The sequence below is a fragment of the Mus musculus genome, chromosome 5 (genome assembly GCF_000001635.26).
Source record: "Mus musculus strain C57BL/6J chromosome 5, GRCm38.p6 C57BL/6J".
NCBI classification, from domain to species: domain Eukaryota; kingdom Metazoa; phylum Chordata; class Mammalia; order Rodentia; family Muridae; genus Mus; species Mus musculus.
In genome coordinates this window covers 66,016,338-66,038,009 of record NC_000071.6, presented here as the reverse complement: position 1 = coordinate 66,038,009, position 21,672 = coordinate 66,016,338, and the positions used below count along the sequence as shown (strand labels likewise).

At 45.1% G+C, this 21,672-nt stretch overlaps 1 protein-coding gene across 7 annotated transcripts in view; it reads left to right on the top strand.

Annotated features, from left to right (window-relative positions):
- The window catches only part of Rbm47 (RNA binding motif protein 47), a 135,406-nt gene extending 113,945 nt beyond the window's left edge, over nt 1–21,461 (top strand). For 3 of the 7 annotated variants that reach the window (NM_001127382.2, NM_178446.4, NM_139065.3), the window contains 4 exons: nt 10,721–11,880; nt 12,851–13,057; nt 15,177–15,382; nt 18,574–21,461. In NM_001127382.2, the coding sequence (NP_001120854.1) occupies nt 10,752–11,880; nt 12,851–13,057; nt 15,177–15,382; nt 18,574–18,804 (1,773 nt within the window). In that variant the 5' untranslated portion in view covers nt 10,721–10,751 and the 3' untranslated portion in view covers nt 18,805–21,461. The remainder of the gene's footprint in view (nt 1–10,720; nt 11,881–12,850; nt 13,058–15,176; nt 15,383–18,573) is intronic. The other 4 variants (XM_030254507.1, XM_006503956.2, NM_001291226.1 and 1 more) reach the window with 4 other exon arrangements.
- Nucleotides 21,462–21,672: the final 211 nt, after the last annotated feature.

The following is a 21,672-nucleotide window of genomic DNA, read 5'->3' as shown; positions in this document are numbered from 1 at the left end:
GAACTGACTGTGTTCTAAGACCACATTGTCAGGGAATGTCCATAGGATGCCTTAAGCAACACGTGACTCTGACGAGATGAGGCTTATTATGCTATCACAGAAGTCAGTAGTAGAATTTTAAAATGACCCATGTCTTGAAAACCAGATTGTCAGCAGTTCTCATGTATCTCGGAAGAGGTGCTCCATTTAAATGAGACACTGTGATAGCTGGCCAGGTCATTAGCCTGATTTCAGAAGTCTTATTTGTGGTCTGTCAATCAGCCTGTGGTGGCAGATTGGGAATCAGATCACAAAATGTGATAGTAGTATATGATGGCAATTGTTGCACGAAAAATAAAATTGATAACACTTCTGCCACATTGTTAAATAGGGTGTCTGGTATCTCAGACACTAACCTGTCTGTCCCCTTGAACAACACTGCACGTGTCTCAGCTGGAAGGCAGAACTGTTGGCCTGGTTGGGTGGTACATGCCTACAATCTTAATATTCAGGAGATGGAGGCAAGAGGATGAGTGAGCTTTAGGCAGCTTGGACTACAGACCCTCTGTGGTCTCAAGGGGAGGCCTAGAGGGTGAGGAAGAGTTCAAAAGAAAGAATACAAAACACCAGATTTATGTTGAAAGGAGATATAGGAAATAACAACATGTACTGTTTACATATTGCATACAGTCTTGGCAACTCCAGTAGATTCCATCAGCCGTTCTCCACAAAGAGCCACTCTGCATATTTCCCACCCCACAAACTGCACAGTCTGAAGCCATCTCTGGTTGTCACACATTGTCAGGTCGTGTGTTTGTGCATCTCCTGGGTAGACGGCAGGGATGCTTCCAAACTTCCTACTACACCCAGGGCATCCCCTCACACAGCCAGAATGCTGACAGACCTACAGAAGGTTCAAAATCCTGCGATAAATGGTACCTCGGGTGCCTGCGCAGCTCAGAGTCTGGGACTGGGAAATGAGATCATGTGCGTGGAAACAAACAAACAAACAAAAATCTTCCAAACCACCGCATCTCTTCAAGCTACAGCATCTGATAGACTGCAGCAGCTTCTTTCTCTATTCAGGCATCTGCCTGCCTTCCTGTCAGACTTTTCTGTCCTTCCCAGATCTCTCAATGGCTCAGGCCAGCAGAGCCAGAATAAGGAGGGAAACGATAAACCCCCTCCTACTGTATGCCAGTGGCTTGTTTAGGCGTTTGTTTCCTCCAGCATCAGTGAACTCGTTAAGAATGAGTGTTAAGTGTTGTAATGCTTATAAAAGGATCAACATAATGGATTCCTAGCAGATATTTAGGTACTGTCAAACTCCGGGGCAGAAAATCCCTCTGCTTTGCCCACTTTCTGGAAAGTAGCCACCCCTCCTGAGCCATACAGCTGGTGTCCCTGGGAACCCACAGCAAAGTCTCCTTTTCAGGACTGTGTTGATAGAAGTGCCTGGGAAAAGAGCCTCTTGGCTTTGCTTCTGTTTATCAAACAGAGCCATGCATTGAGTGATGTTCTTTGCCACAACAGACTGTGTTAAGAGCATCAACATAACCTGGCCCTCCTATGGGGAGCTGTTCCTTAGTCGGGGGCTTCTAAAGGTAGAGGCTAGGACTTCGTGATCTCCTGTCTCTTTAAGACTTTGCTTACAGCAAGGAGACTCACAGAAGGCAGTTAGTGTAGACGGGTGAGGGGTGCAGGGTGAGCCAGAGCTCCCATCCCCTGCTTATTGTTTGGGGCCCCTAGGTGAATTCCTGGTCCTATAGCCTGACTTCCAGTGGGAACCCTCTTATTCTTTCAGTCTTGGGATGGACGGACTGACAGACCTGCCCTGGTGCCAGAGCTCCAAGAGTGGGAGCAGCCTTCCTGATGTTTATTTGAGTGGGTGGTGGTGACTTGGTACTGGACAAAAAGCTAAATGCCACATGTTAAAAACCCTCTGCCGAGGCTAATCTTTCTCTCCTGGTTTCTTCCTGATTTGTGGTGAGCTCTTTCTTCACACAGAGTATCTCCATCACCCATGAGGTTTTCACCACCTTTGTGACAAAGCTCTCCCTAAAATGTGAATTCTGGCCTTAAATCAACCCCCCTTTTCCTCTTTCCTTTCCCTTCCAAACCCATCATCCCCGACCCCACAACACTCTATCTCTGTCATCAGAATTAACTTGGAGCTCTTAACAGTTTTTCTTCCTCAGCCTCTTGAGTGCTGAGTTTATAAGCATGAACCACTTAAGGCAGCTTAAGTAACATTCTTTAAAACAACAATAGCAGTTGCTAATCTTTCTAGCATATTGTGAGTCAGGTGTCTTCAAGTGTCAATGAATCCTCTCAGGTAGCAGCTGCTGACTAAACCAATTTAGTGATGTGTGTGGGAATGAAAGTCAGAGCTCATGGGACAGGGTTAGAAAGTGGCACACATGAGATTTGAACTCACAGAAAGGACACTTTCATTGTTTGGACTCTCCTCCACCTTTTCCTCTTCCTCTTCCTCTTCCTCTTCTTCTTCTTCTTCTTCTTCTTCTTCTTCTTCTTCTTCTCTCTCTCTCTCTCTCTCTCTCTCTCTCTCTCACACACACACACACACACACACACACACACACTTCAGAACTATGAACCAAAGTTAACTGACAATCCAAGTAATTCTAGAATAAACTCATACTTGCCTTTGATAAAGACTGGTTTTTGAACACTAGAAATAGTTCTTAAGTATAGTGGCAACCTTTGCTGAACCAATTAAAAGCTAAAAATCTGAGTGAAAGATACTCTGAACCTTACTAAAACCCTAACTCAAATCTGAGAGTTTGTGATGTAAGCTTACCTTGTAAGTACAAATGTAACCTAGAACAAAAATTCTACCAGAATCCAGAATAGCGATAGCTTTTTTTTTTGAAAGTATATTTTCATACAGTAGCATATGCCAAGCTGAACAAATGAGTCCCTTCAAATACCCTGCTGTGCTCACTTTGATGCTGGCTGCCCTCCGTGAGGAGGAAAGCGTATTCAGCATGCACAAAGAGAGCATGTACTGGGTGGGTCCTGCCTCCCCAGGAATCTGGCATCCACCGGGATGCTTGGACCATTTGCAGCTCGTGTGGCAAGTCTCTTCAGGTTCTTTCTGGAACAGCCTCTGCAAAGTGCTCTAGCCAAGGCTTAGGTGAGAATCAGACTTATACTTGGATGCCTGAGCCACAGCACCAGAGAAGTCAGCCAGCTTACCTGTGACACGCACCCGGGAGGCTGACACACCAGTCTCCACCAGAACTCACCGGCTAGGCGTCTGTGCTGACTGGTTTAAAGCTGACCCTGGCCCTGGGAACCTTTTGCTTGCTTTCCTGTAAACACAAGAATCTTGCTCAGGGCCAGGATTCTTGCCTCGAGCTCACGTTCAAGTTTCTTATAGTGACATTCCCTGATCCCTTATTTGGAGGTTTTGCCCCAGGAGCCCGTCACATATCATTTCCCCTAATCCTCCCCCTATGAGGAGGATCATTTGCTGCAGCTGTGGTGTGAACTCTGAGTCAGGCTGACACTGCGACTCATTCCCAGAGCTTCTACCTCATTGCTCCATGCCTGTTTCTTTCTCTGTAAGGTAGAGACCCTAATGATACCCCTTCCCCATGGTATCCATCCATGGGGATACACAGAGCACAGCGCTGCCTTTTACATAACAGTCTCTACGGATGAGTCTGTGAAGCTTTGAAGAGTTTACAGGGTCCCCCTCGTGGTTCACCACTGGAGGACTCAAGATCACCCTTGCTCTCTCCGACTCCATCTGTTTCGTGTGCTCTGAAATCTGAAGTACTCTGACGGCTCCCCTGAACTGGAGAAGTCTATGCTATGTGTCTGGATGCTTGTTGCACTCATAGCCAGTCCACACCTCTACCTTAAACAAGGATCTTGACATTCAGTATTTGGCATCTGTCTCAGACACTTCCCTGCACAGCATGCTGCCGTGTGTTCCTGCCCTTGCCCTTCTAAAGAGAATATTCTAGGCCAGTCTAGAAGGCACAAGCCTCTTCCTTGCTCGCCCTCCTGGGAGCTGAGGTTGCAGCTGTGTGCTGCCACACCCAGTCCAAGGCTAATTTTTAATCCCTTTGTTTGTTTGTTTGTTTGTTTGTTTGTTTGTTTTTTGACTTGTATTTTGACTTGGTTTCTCCTTGTATCCCTCCCTGGCTGTCCTCCCTGTAGACCAGGCTGGCCTTAGACTCTGACTGCCTCTGCCTCCCTAGGGCTGGGATTAAAGTCATGCCCCAGCACCACCTGGCTAATCTCAGGGCCTTGCACTAGCTGGACAAATATTCCACCACTGAACTACAGTCTTAAAGGCCAGCCTGGAACCTGATACATTGCTAAGCATGACCTCAAACCCCTGATCTTCCGTATCTCCTAAAAGCTGGAGTGTCTCCTAAAAGCTGGAGTGATCAGCCTGTGATGTCACACCAGGCCTTCAAGGTTCATTTTATGTCTGTTTGTTTGCTTATTTATTAGTCTCGTGTGTGTGTGTGTGTGTGTGTGTGTGTGTGAGTGAATGTGACTGTGTGTCTGTGTGAGTAGATATACACATATACACATAGGCCAGATGAAGAGGTAGGCTTCCTTGGAACCGGAGTTATAAATGTTTACAGGATACCCAGCTCGTGTGGATGTTTGTTGGGTCTCAACTCTAGCTCACATGACTGTGCAACAAGCACCCTTAACCACTGAGCCATTTCTCTAGCTCCCTGGGGCTAGTATTTTTTTTTCTTCCCTATCACAAGGCCATTTCTTTTCCTTTTTTAAATATAATTTTTAATTAAAATATAATTACACCATTTCCCCCTCTTGCCTTTTCTCCTTCTAATCCCTCCCAGGTATCCAGCCCTCCTGGTTCTCCCCCAAATTCAGGACTAATTATTAAATTCTGAGGTGGCTGGGCATTGACCTTGAGGACTGTGATCTTATTAGAAACAAATTGTTAAGAAGTCAAGCTTGACCCTTTGGAAGCAGTTCCTGGTCAGTAGGCAGGCATGTAAAGAGCTTAGACTTCAACTTCCTTGTGTCTCAGCATAATTCAGCTAGCTGGGAGGTGAGCGCCACAAGGCCTACCTGCAGCTAACATGGGGATGCACAGGGTTAGCTTACTCAGAAACTATTGGGTGGGTGGGGGATAGATGGGTGAATGGTAGATAGATGATAGATGGATGGATGGGTAGAAGAATGAAAACGTCCTCTGTCTCTCAAACTGTCATTCACATGAGAGGGTCAGGAACTGAGTCGTGCCCTCTCACCAATATTTCTTTGTCCAGATTTCATAAATACTGCACTGCAGCTTAGATTAAGATGAGAGCCTGCATGGGGGGTTGTGGGGCAAGGGATGGAACTGGGACTATGGGAATATATTTTATCTATGTGTGAAACTATCAGAGAGTGATAACGCATGCCCGAAATACCAGCACTTAGGAGGCTGAGCAAGGTGGTTGTCATGAGCTAGAGGCTAACCTGGGACCGGCCAACCTGTTCAAAGAAAACAACAACAGATTGTATATGAAATACATGTGATGTGGCTTAGGAGGAGGCTCACTCAGCAAGGCTCATGAGGGCCAGAAGCTGGATACCAACACCCACGTAACATGGCAATGCGCTGGCTGCAACCTCGGTGCTAGATGGTGAGATCTGGTGAGCCGAGAACGGTGGATCCCTGAAATGTACCGGCCAGCCTGTCCAGCCAAATCGGTTCAGTGAGCAATCCTGCCTCAGAAAACAAGGCGGCAAACAAAAGAGGGAGTTATCCAATATTGAATTCTGGCTTTTGCACACAAACATGGACACACATATGCAAAAAGTCAACATGTTTTTGCAATGGTCCTGAAATTAAGCCATGATTCAGCCTGGGACTCAGAAGAGAAGAAAGCAGATAGGCTTATGGAGTCAAATCTGCATTACTGAGCTTCACTTAGTCACCACACTCTGACAGCAGTCACCAAAGTCAGGGGCCAGGCTAGAGAGTGAGCATCCGAGGCTTTGTGGGCCACACTGCCCGTATTCCAACGTTTGAACTCTATAACTCTGCCATACCAGTTGTCAACAGAAGTCTCTCCCCCACCCCCACCCCCACCCCACATTAAGAATATGGTTTTATAGATAGGGCTTTATCTAAACAAGTGGCAGACCATATGTGGTCCCTGCTGAGCTCCGTCTAAAGCATCTAGAGTTAGTTGTCCCAAGTCCAGTTTGCTATTGGATTGGAGAGAAAAGACATGTTAGCGCCACAGTGGCCCTTTTAAAAGACAGTAAATAAATGGTTACTTTTTATTATGTCTAAAGATTTGGCCTTAAGTGTATGAATGAGTATTTTACATAACTTATTTAACTGTGGCAGGATGATAAGGAGAATGGAGCTTGTAGACCCTAAGATTTTCATAAATGTGCTCAATGGATCCAGCATCTCATCTACTTATCTATTTATCTAGCTATCATTTGCAATGCTGAGGATCAAAAGCAAGACCTTGTATATTATATGAACATTCGGGAAGCTGGAGAGATGGCTCAGTGTGGGGGCTTGCTGCTCTTCTAGAGGATCCAAGTTCAGTTCCCAGCATACACCTTTGCTGTCTCACAACTGCCTGTTATTCCAGCTCCAGGGGACCTGAGGCCCTCGTCCGGCCTCTGCAGGCACTCACTGCATGCAAACATACATACACACATAAGTAAAGAATAAAATAAACACATTCTTAAAGGCATGTCTTTTTTTTTTTTAAGGGCCTATATAAAAATCCCAGTTTTGTTGCCTTAGGGGCGGGGGGGGGGGTGTGGCTGCAGTACACTAAGGCGTAAGTTCTATTCCTGTGATCATCCATCAGTGTCTATCAGGACCTCATGTTTACCGTACTGTAGCACGTAGAGTCTCCCTTGATCATATGTATGTTTCTATATCTATTTGTCATCCTCTGTTGCAGTTCACTGACTTTAAACAGTCTCCTAAAACGTGTGTGCTCATCTTCCTTTGGGAGGGAGACAGACATTCACACTCAACGCTGACACTGAGGGTAGAGGAACCAATGTATCGCTCCAAACGGACACTGAGAGGACCCTTATAAGGAGCTGTTGTCAAGCTAACTTGCAAGCACTGAAGCACAAAGGAAACAAGATAAATAAATAGAAGGAGGCCCTATCCAAAGATACATATTTAACTTTTTATTACATTTATTTGTGTAGGTAGGGGAGCAGGCATGTGTGTAGAAGTCAGAGGACAACTTGCAGGATTTGATCTTATCCACTATAGAGGTCTCAAGGTTGTCAAGCTTAGTGACAAGTGCTCTAACCCACTGAAACAGTCCCCCAGAGATAATTTCTAAAAGCTCTGGAAAACACGCTTTTAAATTTAAATCCCTCAAAAATTCAAATGATTGGTCTGAGTTTTTGCCAGAATTTGAATAAAAAATAATATTGCCTCTCTTGAGCTGTTGCGATGTTCTAGGCATAGGTCAAAGTTCCTCGTTCGAGCTGGGCGTGGTGATGCATACCTGTGTAAAAGTAATCTTAGCACTGAGGAGGTTGAGGCAGGAGGAACACAAGTTCAAAACCAGCCTGGACCCCAAGTGGGAATGTCTATATGTGTTACTGTTCTGTTCTGTGATATGATAATATTACCAACCCAAAACCCAAAATCAATAGTGCCTCACGGTTCCAGGGGCTGGGAATCCACAATGACCGGAGCAGGTGGCAGCAGGCAGCAAGCCTGGGAGGTGGGAACAGCCAGCTGAGGGCTCACATCTTGAACCACGAGTATTGAGCAAAGAGGGCACTTTTTGTTAGCTCATTTGTTATGCTAAAAGTGATATCATTAGGATTCCCCTTTATAAGTAGGGAAACTGAGTCATATGATAGCTAAGTGAACTCCTTCTAAGTCATACAACTAGGAAGAGTTAACTAGGACTCAGACAGCCATGCTGTTTGGCTAAGTGGCGAATACATATCTCTGTTTTGTGTCTCTATGTAGATTTGAGGTTCTTTTTTTCTTTATGAGACCAGCTCTCATTCTGTATGAGAATCATACAAAACAAACCCACGATCCTCGGCCTTCTGACATTAGAATCACAGATGTGAGACACCATACTTAGCTTTCCTTTCTCTTTTTCTTTTTGTGACACTGGGTATCGAACCCAGGACCTCTCATGCCCCCTAGGCAAGCACATCCTCTGCCACCTTACTTCCTAGTCCTTGAATTTTTTTTTCCTGAATAGTCTCATGTACAATTCACAGCTCTACGTTTTTAAAGTAAACTGGTTTTGGGGTTGTTTTTTGGGTTTTTTGTTTTTGTTTTGTTTTTTTGGTTTTTTCGAGACAGGGTTTCTCTGTATAGCCCTGGCTGTCCTGGAACTCTCACTTTGTAGACCAGGCTGGCCCCAAACTCAGAGATCTGCCTGTCTCTGCCTCCCGAGTGCTGGGATTAAAGGCGTGCTCCACCACGCCCGGCTGAACTTTTTAAAGAATGAAGTAGATCTTATTATTCAACAAATGAAATCTATAGAAAATCAAGAAATGGGTTGGAGAGATAGCCCAGCAGTTCAAAGCACTGGCTGATTTAATAAAGGATCCAAATTTGATTCTCAGCACCCATATGTTAGCTCACAACTGTCTGTAACTCAAGTTCTGGGAGATCCAAAACCCTCTTTTGACCTCCTTGGGCACTAGACAAGAACGTGGTGCATACACACATACATAAATGCAAGTAAAACACCCATACACATAAAATGTAATAGTAGCAAAAAAGAAACAAGTGTCCACTCACTGATAACTACCGCAAAACTTTCTCTACCTTTTGTTAGTGTCTGAGGTATGGTTTCTTCCTCTTTGCGGCTTTGGATATTTTAGAAATATCCGGACATGTTCTCACTATTTGTAAAAATGTCACTTTAATGATGGCCTAAGGTTTCATCATTTAACTAATATAACCAGGAAAACAGTTTACTTTAGCCGGGCGTGGTGGAGCACGCCTTTAATCCCAGCACTCGGGAGGCAGAGACAGGCAGATCTCTGAGTTTGGGGCCAGCCTGGTCTATAGAGAGTGAGTTCTAGGGCTACACAGAGAAACCTTGTCTTAAAACAAATGAAAGGAAGGATAGAAGGAAAGAAAGGAAAAAGAAAGAGTTTATTCAGAACCTTGTCATTACACAAGCATTGTATCTAACTTTTTAAAATATTTATTTATTTATTTATTTATTTATTTATTATATGTAAGTACACTGTAGCTGTCTTCAGACACTCCAGAAGTGGGCATCAGATTTCGTTATGGATGGTTGTGAGCCACCATGTGGTTGCTGGGATTTGAACTCAGGACCTCTGGAAGAGCAGTTGGCGCTTTTAACTGCTGAGCCATCTCACCAGCCCTGTATCTAACTTTTAATGACATCATTACACACTTCCTCTCTGAAAGAAGGTGGCTACGTAATTAAAATTAAAATGTTAATTCAGTTTCTTGCTCCCTTAAGCTCCATTTGCTGTAGGTGGCTAGTGGCAGCTTTTCCATCATCTCCTCCAAAACTGTACTGAGCCAAGTGAGGTAACTCAGGGGGCAGGAAGGTTGTGTGAGTTCAAGGCCACACCGAGCTACTTACGAAGGCCTGGTCTTTAAACAAAACAAAATAAACCAAGAGTTGACCTTGGTTTCCTGGCTCACATCCCAACACTCAGGAAGCTGGGATAGGGGGATTGCCCTGAGATCCAGACCAGACCTGGAAGAGAATTGAGACCAGGTAGGTAGTCTATGACTAGTACGACGCAGACCCTGCCTAAATAAATAAATAGATGTTTTGCACAGCACCTTTCTGGGGGAAAAAAGAATATGGACTCTGGAGCCAAAAGCCCAGGTTCCTATGTGAACTGGCGCAATTTACATGACTTCTGAGTCTCTTTGCCTACAAGCAAGCAGAGTTGAATGTCAGGTACCGTGTGCAAAGGCTACGAAAGTGAGCTAAGAATGCAGATGGCATTTCTTTGAAACCTGTGTTGTCTTTTCCCAGTAGAAATATTGCATCACAGCTTCCCGAGTTAACCTGGCTCCTTGTGGACCAAAGCTGTTCACAAACTTTTGCCTGAATGTTATAAAACTCTGACTAGTTAGTAGGACAACGCCACAGTGGTTGAGACAATCCCATTTCCTGTTGGGTACTTAAGTGCACGGCTCAGTAGCTACCTTGTAGGAAAACACCTCCTTGAAGTTTACTCTAATAAGCACACTGTAGTATCTGGAGGTATAACTTAGTGGTAGAATGCTTACCCAGCATGCACAAGGCCCTAGGTTCCACCCCCACCCCACCCCACCCCACCCCCAACAATGCACTCACCACAATGGGGACACTTATGGGACAATGATGTCCTTCACTTTCTATCAGTACAATGGGAAGGTCTACCTTTAAAAAAAAAAAAAAAGCTGTGTGTAGCAAAGAAATAAAATTTGCAATGTGCTGTAGTGAAATGATACTGGAGTCGAAAGTGCAGGAATGAAACGAAAATCATTGTTTGCTACAAAAATTAAGATTTTTCCCCAAAGATGGCAGCAGGTTCTCACAGCTTGGCTATTTTAAGGCCACCTGCATTTCCACAGCGGCCTCCTCAATCTAAGATCTCAATTCAGCACCCCACGCCCTGGCTGTTGACGGTAGTGCATCACCAGAGAGTGAGCAAAAACAAAGAAAGTGAGCTCAAGATGAACTCCTTGCCGGGTTCCCCACTCACACTCTTCCTTTCTCTTTTGCAGGTTTCCACCAGCTGTGGATGCCTTTGACATTATGACTGCTGAAGATTCCGCCACAGCCATGAACAGCGATCCAACAGTGGGGTCCTCCACCAAGGTACCGGAGGGTGTGGCGGGCGCGCCCAATGAGGCTGCACTGTTGGCACTGATAGAGCGCACCGGCTACACCATGGTACAAGAGAACGGGCAGCGCAAGTACGGTGGACCCCCGCCCGGCTGGGAGGGCCCGCATCCCCAGCGTGGCTGTGAGGTCTTCGTGGGCAAGATCCCACGTGACGTGTATGAAGATGAGCTGGTGCCTGTGTTTGAGACCGTAGGTCGCATCTATGAGCTGCGACTCATGATGGATTTCGATGGCAAGAACCGCGGCTATGCCTTCGTGATGTACTGCCACAAGCATGAGGCCAAGCGAGCCGTTCGGGAACTCAACAACTACGAGATCCGCCCCGGCCGTCTGCTGGGTGTGTGCTGTAGTGTGGACAACTGCCGCCTCTTCATTGGTGGCATCCCCAAGATGAAGAAGCGCGGGGAGATCCTGGAGGAGATCGCCAAGGTCACCGAGGGCGTACTCAACGTGATTGTGTATGCCAGTGCGGCAGACAAGATGAAAAACCGAGGCTTCGCCTTTGTGGAGTATGAGAGCCATCGTGCTGCAGCCATGGCACGCCGCAAGCTCATGCCGGGTCGGATCCAACTGTGGGGCCACCAGATTGCTGTGGACTGGGCCGAGCCAGAGATTGACGTGGACGAAGATGTGATGCAGACAGTGAAGATCCTCTACGTGCGCAACCTCATGATCGAGACCACCGAGGAGACCATCAAGAAGAGCTTTGGCCAGTTCAACCCAGGCTGCGTGGAAAGGGTCAAGAAGATCCGTGACTACGCCTTCGTGCACTTCACTAGCCGTGAGGATGCTGTGCATGCTATGAACAACCTCAACGGCACAGAGCTGGAGGGATCCTGCTTAGAAGTCACGCTGGCCAAGCCCGTGGACAAGGAACAGTACTCCCGCTACCAGAAGGCAGCCAAGGGTGGTGGTGGCTCGGCTGAGGCCGTAGCGCAGCAACCCAGCTACGTGTACTCCTGTGACCCCTACACGTTGGCCTACTACGGCTACCCCTACAACGCTCTCATCGGGCCCAACCGGGACTACTTCGTGAAAAGTTAGTGGAGAGTCTTCTCTTGAGGCCCCCGTGGGTGTCCAGCCCCCTAGACAAGGGTGTTAGATTGAGCGTGGCTACAATTTATTAAGCCCTACCAGTTTAGGTTGAGGTTCTGAGCACTGACTCATGGTCACAATTGCTCTATGGAGAGAACCGTCCCTCTGGGTGAGCAGTCAAATCATTGGAACGCTTTGTCTTTTGCTAGGGCCTAACCCATGTAGAGCAGGCCTGCTTATCCCTTGGAGGTTATGTTATAATCCAATTCTCAGCCATGCCTGCAATCCCAGCATTCTAAAGGGTGAGGCTAGAGGATTCCTAATTTGAGGCCAGCCTGGGTTACCACTTCTGAAGTTATATTTTAAGGTGTTGGTTAGCAAAGCCGTGGTTCCTTATAGTCACTACGGATATAAGACCAACCATGACACTATAAAAACATAACATAGAGCCGGGCGTGGTGGCGCACGCCTTTTATCCCAGCACTCGGGAGGCAGAGGCAGAGGCAGGCGGATTTCTGAGTTTGAGGCCTGATCTACAAAGTGAGTTCCAGGACAGCCAGGGCTACACAGAGAAACCTTGTGTTGAAAAACCAAAAAAAAAAAAAAAAAAAACCCAAAAAAATAACATAGGTTCAAGGGCCCACGGTCCCTGTTCACTGGGTCTGCGTTAACATACTCTGCCTTTTTTTTTCTTTTTAAGCATAAAATGAGGAAGGAAGATGGGCACCTCCTTTTCCAGATCTAACTTTTTTTAAACTCTAAAATTGAAGTTACAATTACAATCCTTGGAACTCACCTTGAATGAAGTTGGCAGATTAGAATGTTAAAGAAGACCAAAATAGGTCGTCCGAAGCATCTTATGAGCCCACTAAAGGCCAGAATGGTGGCCACCTGCCACTTAGACAGAAGGCAAACTGAAGCCCCTGGACTATCCCTGTCGCTGGCTCACCCTTTTGTGTGTTGTTATTTTAAAGCAGGCAGCATAAGAGGCCGAGGGAGAGGCGCAGCTGGAAACAGGACCCCAGGGCCCAGGGGTTCCTACCTCGGAGGATATTCCGCTGGCCGTGGTATATATAGCCGATATCACGAAGGCAAAGGCAAACAGCAGGAGAAAGGATATGAACTTGTGCCGAATTTGGAGATCTCTCCTGTCAATCCAGTTGCCATTAAACCTGGCACAGGTCAGTACAAACCAGAACAAACGCATCATTTGGTCTTAAACCCCACCCATCTCTTTCAAGTGAGTCCCAGTCTTCATGGCTCTTGGATCTTATGTGGATTCATCTGCACTTGTGTAAAAAAGAATCCCCACCCCCATCATGGCCTCATCTCTCTAGAATTTAGGGGAACAGTCTAGTTGGGCCCAGGTCATGTTAGACTGTCAGGGCGTCTTTCAGACGGTGTCACCCGCCCGTCACTGGGCTATGTCTCTGTCTGTGACCTAGTAGGGAGAGACGAGAGTGGGAAATAGTTAGAGAGGTATGAGACTCTCTGACTCCCCTGTCATCTAGGACCTGCCTTTTCCTTTCGAGTGTAGATAAACGCCCATCACTGAGCTACAACCCAGCTGTGTGCCAGCCAGCAGAAAGCAGAGGGCACAGGGATTACCCATTTGGAGAGAAAGTAGAAACTTCTTTTCCAGAGCAAACAGTGCCAGTTTTCCAGATGAGACAACGGTGAAGGTATTTACAGCTGGATTGTACAGTCCATAGATTTAGAATAGAGATGCTCGATCCTTTGAGCCAAGGACCTTGAACTTTGATTTTACCACCAGCTTCCCACAAACTTATCTGTCAGCATTGTCGGGTGGATTGTCACCTGGATGGTCACCCGCTGTGAGGAAGGATGAGAATCTGTAACTGGGTTTGAGTTTGGCAAACCCATTGTCTGCGGATTCTCCAGGCGCTAACCTCTGAACCCATGGCGAATTCCTCCTGTGGATAACCAGAATGATTCTCTCCCTGGCGTCTTGGCCTCACTCAGGGTAGTAGAGAGAGAGTGGAGTAGAGAGAGCTTTCAGCCCCTTTCCTGACTGCACACTTTTTTTTTCCTAGAGAATAGACAAGGAATTGATATGTTTAGAACATAAATTTAAAGTGCCGAAGGAACTCAGTGGTAACTGGGGAAATAGCCCTACTAATCACCGCAATACTGTGGCTTATGGTGCTCAGATGCCTTATAAATGCCATTGGCACTGAACAGTCTTTAGCCATGTAAAGTCCTGTGTGCCAGGGAGAGTCCTGTAGCCAGAGTACTGCAGTTACCCTGTATGGCTACCACGTGGTTTCAACTAGTAGCCCAATCTGGACCTCATTTAAACTCACAACTTTGTCAGAGACAGACAGACAGACAGACAGACAGACACACACACACACACACACACACACAGAGAGAGAGAGAGAGAGAGAGAGAGAGAGAGAGAGAGAGAGAGACCAGGGCAGTGCTACTGCCTAGTGGAAGATTTGGTTGGAAAGGAAGGTAACAGTCTTTGGTTGTGATTTTAGATTTTTCATTTTTAACTGAATGGCCAAGCCATTGTTTATCTTATGACCACTTTGTTTCTTCACCTTTGATCACATCCATCTTCGTAGAAGAAATGTGCTTACAGTTGGAGAGAAAACACAAACGAAAGGACTCTTGGTGTGTACGTTTCATGATCCGGCTTATCCTCTCAGCACACACAGCATGCACACACACAAGCTCCCCCAAACCGGGTCTAGCACCTCTTCCTTTGATCTCTTGATATCGCACATGGACGTTGGGTAACTCTATCTGTTTGAATCTCTGCTTGAAACCTTTCCTTTGGACTCTACTCACAAAAAGTATTTGAGTTGGCAGGTTTGAGTAAAAAAGGCACGGGAGGCTTTTCTATTGTCTACACAATCTCTACACACACACACACACACCCTGCTGCATCAGTAATACTAACATGACATACAAGGCAGGGATGATACACTCACATCTCTAAGCTGTCAGAATGATACCTCATTCAACCTGCTTCGTAATACATTGTGAACACGCAAAGGGCATCGGTGGTGGTGAGTAATGTCAGTGAGAATAAACAGAGCTCACACTCACACGTGTGAGGAAACGTCAGTGCAGACGCCTCACTGGAAATGCTCCTGCCGCAGGGCGCTGTGGAGAAACTCCATCCGATGTGGCGCCGCAGAGCCAAGCAGAGCAGTGGGAGTGTGCAGGAGTGTAGGGCTGCTAACCTGGACTTTAAAACATAAGCAGCAAGCGAAGGAACCTCCTCAGGGGTAGTGATTAATGCGCCTGTCTCACGTGCTTCTCTTACAGTGGCCATCCCTGCCATCGGTGCTCAGTACTCCATGTTCCAGGCAGCCCCAGCCCCGAAAATAATCGAAGATGGCAAGATCCACACAATGGAACACATGATCAGCCCCATTGCGGTGCAGCCTGACCCCGCCACTGCTGCTGCCGCTGCAGCCGCTGCAGCCGCTGCTGCCGTCATTCCTGCGGTATCCACACCGCCACCTTTCCAGGTAAAGTTCTTGGCATGGCGGGGAATTTATATTTGGAGCCCCCTCAGAGGTCTTTCTGTGGCTGCTATCATTTATCTATGGAGCCTCTCTCAATCATAGACTCAATTAGTATTCAACACTGAGACTATACTTGGTACAATGATATTTGAAAATGTATTGGCTTTTTTTTTTCCCCAAGGGCAGGAGATCAAACTTAGGGTGGTAAGCAAATATTCCTCCACTGTGATGGCCTCCTAGCTCTTAAATCAAAACAAAACAAAACAAAACAAAACAAACAAACAAACAAAAACTGTGAAATAGAGGAAAGAAATGTTAGCTCTATGAAAATTGTTTTTAAGTTTATTATTTTTGAATGTATATATACAGGACTAGTATGGCTCAGCAGGTAAAGACTCTTGCTTCCAAATATGATGACCTGAATTCAAGACCCCGGTCCCGAAAGGTGAAGGAGAGAGACAACTCTGACTTCTCTATGTGTGGGCTGTGGTCCATAACCTACCCCTGACCGACCGCGTGTACACATGTATATGTACACGCGCACGCATGCACACACGCACACACACACACACACACACACACACTTGTGCAGAGGCCCAAAACATGCCTATATGGACATAAGAATGTACATATGTAATTCATAAGAAATTGTTTTAACGGAGTAGATACAGAGACGCCTCCTCCCCTCCAGCTATGACGCAGACTGTGATTGTCCTGTCTTTGGTCTCAGACTGTGATTGTCCTGTCTTTGGTCTCAGACTGTGACTGCCCTGTCTTTGGTCTCAGACTGTGACTGCCCTGTCTTTGGTCTCAGACTGTGATTGCCCTGTCTTTTGGTCTTGTCTTTTTTCCACTTTGGCCCTGGTTAGCTCTTAGGACCCGACTCTTCATCTCTTCTGTCTCCCCTCCACCTGCCCAAATATGCTCTCCTGGACCTCTCGTTAGTACGTTATACTGTGACTTATGCCTGCACATTTGTTCTTTCTTGGAAAGCTGCCCTCCGAGACTAAGAGTCTTCATTGTGTAGCATATGGGGAAAAGCATCTGTTGAGCAGAAGAAAAAAAAAATCGTCGAACAATTTCTCTCTGAACGAGTGAATGAATCCTAAGTATGAATGGCCCGGGTCTCTCAACTCATTGAACAACAGTTATCCAGGATGTGTGTTTTGAAAAGCAGAAATCCCTGTCTATGAAGAGTGCCTGTCATTTGGGCTGAGCTGGGGTTCTAGACTCCTGTTGTGTACAGGTATCTCAGGTGATTTTCCAGTGGCCAGGCATCTGAATTATCATGGCTATTCACCTCCCTTTTCCTCTCTATACTAAGCCTCAACTGCTTTATTCAGAAAGGGTTAAACCAGTTGGAATTATTCACACATCAACTTGATACTAAGTAAAAAAAATTTTTCAGCTCAATGCCTTTTTGTTTGTTATCTTTCACTTTCGAGATGCGGTCTAGATATGTAACACCACACACAACTCAATACCTCTTAGAAAATAATTTTTAAAAATGTCCCACACTGTATAAGATTTGAGTTTAGAGGGTTGGAGAGATGGCTCAACAGTTAGAAGTATGTACTGCTCTTTCCAAGGACCCAGGTTTAGTTTCCAGAACCCATAACGGCCGGTAACCCCAGCTCCGGGTTAAGATGGAGTTGTAGCCCTGGCCAGCCTCAATTGCACTATATAGACCAGGCTGGAATTCACAGAGCTCCGCCTGCCTCTTCTTCCTGAGTGCTGGATTAAAAGCACGTGCCACCAACTGGCCTTGACTAAGGGTTTTGATGACGTAATAAAATGATTCAAATAAGGATCTAAGAACAGCACCTGGAAGGCCAGAGTCTTTCAGCATGATCATCATTGCCATAATTATTACGTTAGATAGAAGTTCTTTTGAACATAGTTTCGGGAGTCCAGTTTATAGATTTTGTGATAGAGATAACCTGATCAGAATCCCAGTATTTGGGAGGTAGAGGCAGGAAGATCAGGACTTGAGGATCATCATTGAGGTATTGAGGGTCACCATTGGAGACCCAACTGGGCTACATGAGAGTCTATCCCAAAACAACAACGGGAGGAAAACAATTAGGAAGCAGCCACATCTGTGGCACAGACCTGTTAATCCTAGTTACTTGGGAGGCCAAAGCAGGAGGGTAGAAAGTTCAAGGCTTGTCTGGTCAACAAAGCAAGTTCAAAGCTAGTCTGGGTGAATTAGATCCTATTTCAAAGTAAAAGGTTAAATAATAATGTTATTAATAATAAGATTATTATAATAAAGCATAGGGACTGAAGCACATTTGCATAGTATGTATGAGATGTCCTAGGTTCAATTCACAACATTGAAAAGAAAAAACAGGCTGGAGAGATGGCTCAGTGGTTAAGAGCACTGACTGCTCTTGCAGAGGTTCTGAGTTCAATTCCCAGCACCCACAGGGTGGCTCACAACCATCTGTAATGGGGTCTGGTGCCCTCTCCTGGTGTCTCTGAAGAGAGCAATGGTGGTGTACTCATATGCATAAAATAAATAAATAAATCTTTTTTAAAAAAGAAAGAAAGGAAAGGAAAAACATCCTATGAAAACCTTGCCTTTTAAATGTAGTTTTCCATTTTGTATATTCTAAGTTACTTATTCTGAAGTTAGAGTAAGGTGCAGAAAAGATAGCAGCATTTAGTTGCAATACTTTTATTCCTTATGTGGTGTTTTATTTTTGCCCCAAAACCAAAACTAAATTCGTGGTTCTTAGAGATATGTTGACCCTTACAGTCTTGCCCTGTCCCTTTCTCTCCCCCCCCCCCCGCCCCCCGCCCCAACTTGGTATGCTTCACTTTCAAACAGAAAGGGGGACACCCAGGACAGCTTAAAAATTAGTGCTCTTAAGCAGATTCTCAGCCCCTCATTACCTCTCTTTGTGGCTTTAACTAACCGAATAGAATGGCCAATCAAAGATTCCACTGTATAAATCTCTGGCTCAACCTGCAGCCTCACGCTTTGACAGGAGTCTGAACACTACTAAGTTTGAGCGCATCAAGCCCTTCAAGGATGGCTATTTGCTCTGACTAATCTCTTTCTTCTGTACTGTCACTCACCTGCCTCCCTACCTTGATGTCTTCTTTCCCTCCCCACTGGGGTGCTTATTATTCTAATAGATGACGAACCTGCTCAGGAAGGACTTCAGTCTTGTCTGTTTGTCTCTCAGGGCCGTCCAATAACTCCTGTGTACACCGTGGCACCAAATGTTCAGAGAATCCCCACCGCCGGCATCTACGGGGCCAGCTACGTCCCCTTTGCTGCTCCCGCCACTGCCACAATCGCCACACTACAGAAGAACGCCGCGGCTGCCGTGTATGGGGGCTACGCCGGCTACATACCTCAGGCCTTCCCCGCTGCTCTCCAGGTGCCCATCCACGACGTCTACCAGACTTACTGAGAACGGGGGACCGGAGCCAAGGCAAGCCACCAAACCCCGCTGAAGGAACACTTTATTATTTATGAAGAAAGAACGTGTCGGGTTGGTACACGTGCAAAACCTGCAGGTGAAGAAGAATGTTATCAAATAGCACACTGAAATATTTTATTATATCCATGAAGTTTTCACTCGCTTTTTTTTTTTTTTTTTTTTTTTTTGAAAATGACTTTTCAACTTAGCAGGCCCGCGTTCATACATTTCTAAAAGACTTGCGACGCCTCACGCCTTAATGCCATCTCTTAAAGTTTGTATGCTCTTCTGCTTTTGTACAGAGGTTTGGTTTTTTGTTTTTTAAGGATATATTTTCAGTATGAAGGTTATTTTCTTAACTTCTGCACTCCAGAGTTTTCTATTTTGTAGAACCTTTCAAAGTATATCAGCTATATGTATGTATATCAAAAAAAAAAAAAAAAAAAAGCACACCCGCGCATCTAGGGAACTATTTTGAAAACTATATTCAATATTTAAAGACACAAACTGTAGTGCTCTGAAATACTACATAAAACATTATTTTATTTTTTAAAGTGATGCTGGAAAGTGCAATTTTAAAATGAGGAAAAAAAAAGTCTCTACTGTATTTCCACTGGCATTAAGGGTTGACGATAATGCCATTTATTCTTGTCATGTTTTCTGGGTTTATGGGGTTTTGGTTTGGTTTGGGGTTTTTGTTGTTGTTGTTGTTTTGTTTTGTTTTTAATAACACTCTGTTCTTAAGCCAACATGGAAAAGACTCCTCACATCCAGAGTCCCAACACTGGAAAGCTCTGACCTGCCCTCACTACCTTGGGCTCTCTCTCCTGAGTCCTTAGTAACTGTGCCCCGCCCCCGCCCCGCCGTGCCCCGCCCCGCCCTTCTCCTTCCCTAGCTCCAGTGCAACTTTGGCATATCTAAGAAAAATGGATAATTCCAATAGAGAAGACAACTGATGCCTTTTATACTTCTTCCTGGGATTGTGTTGGGGTCTTTTTAATTATTTTTGGTTTGTTTAGGGCGTCTTTTTAATTATCTTTGTTAATTATATTTGGTTTGTTCTATGTGTATCTTCAGTAGCAGAATACACATTAAGGACAAGATTTTACCATCTTTGCCTAAGGCATCTCTGCATAGCTATTTAATTGTTCAGTATGAAACCTGACCTTTCTAATTCTTTGACTTTTTTTTTTTGAAGTCTGGGTTTTTAGAGACCAAGAATGTATGTGATTATAGACAAGACTTGTCAGTGGGAAGTTAAGCTTCTCGCTGCCTTTCTTTCTCCTGTGTTTCCTACAGAATGCCTGGTGCCATCAGGGATGTCGGAAGCCCTGTGTTTGTTTAGCAGGGCTTCCCGCCGTTGCTCTGCATTTGGTAGGTGAACACGGGCAGGTGAACACGGGCATACACATCCAGGAGAAGTCTCTGTAGGAGTTTAAGGGTAGATTGTAAATAACTTCTGACGCTTGCTCGCCAAAGTTGCCAAGTTCATGGCCTGTAGTGTAATGCGAAATGCAGCCATTTTATTTCAATGTTATTCAAAGTGTTTGCCTTTTTTTTTTTTTTTTCTTTTTTGGAAGTAAATGCACAGATGCTGGGTTTTGTGCCTGTTTTAAGGCTTTTCTTTGGCAGAGTGAATGTAAAATACAGTAGAAAAGATAATATCGTCATCTCTTTTATGAATTATATCAACTTACATCTTTTTAAGAAGGCTCAGTCCAGGATGTGAGGTGTGCAATAAGGGTAGCAGATGCACAGTTGTGTTTCATGGCATGACAGAGTCCATCCAATCTCCCTTCCCATCAGAGTTTTGCTAATAGGCTTAACTCTTATTTGTGGACTAATAGTAGGATCTTGCCCTCAGCAAACGCTTTCTGCTTTTAAATTAAGAGAGTCCCAATTGTCTTTTTTTTTTCTGCCTCCCCCCCACTTTATCTTGACGGGATGGATTTTATATATATAAGAAATATTTATTTAACTATTCTATAGAATTATCGAGTGCCTGCTAAGACCTTTAAGCATCCCTCCTTCCTTATTGCGTGGTATAGAGCAGCTGGGAGAGTGAGAGGCGTCACTCGGGAAGCTGCAGCCACACGGGCCTGTTGGAATGAGTGACCTCCTTAAAGGTATCAGGTCCTCATCCCTTGACTGGTGAGGAAAAAGTGCCTTCCTGCCGGCCACGGACTGACATGGAGGTCTTCGGATGAGCCCGGATGCCCATGTTCTTACTGTATTTTACAAGTGCCTGGGGAAATATTTTCAAAAATAATATTAATAATTTAAAAAAAAGGAAAAACTATGCACTAACTTAACGTGGCGACTACCTTAACGGCAGGCGTTGGTGGCAGCCAGTTAAGCACCAGTGTCTCTGCAGTCTGTGGCCTTAGCTGTCCCTCTTGTTTCTCAACCATTTCACGTACACTACTGAGGTAAGTTTATAACTTGAAATGTGAACTTTTTTTTTTTTTTAGGATTAAGAACAAACTAATATAAATGTTTTTAAAAGTTTTAGTGTTTGGGTTTTAGTCATGCTACTAGTTTAGTTTTTAGCTTCGTATTTGAAAAGCTTTTTAGATCTCGCTGCATTTACATACAGTACATTCTTAAGATGTATGTGGTAAATAAAGCTTTCTTTAAAGCAGTTTCAAGACTTTCTTTTCCTTTAAAAAATAAAATCAGGAAGTTTTTGCAACAGTGGGGGGATGGCACAAATTCAGTCTTTGCAGTTGGGAAAATGGCCATGTGGAAATGCAGAGGAAGGCAGTTGCAATGTTGAATTATCGTTCAGTATCCTCAGAACTTCAGCCCAGCATTTGGATGCAAGTGGGACGTGACAGAGCCTGTCACTGCTTCCAATAG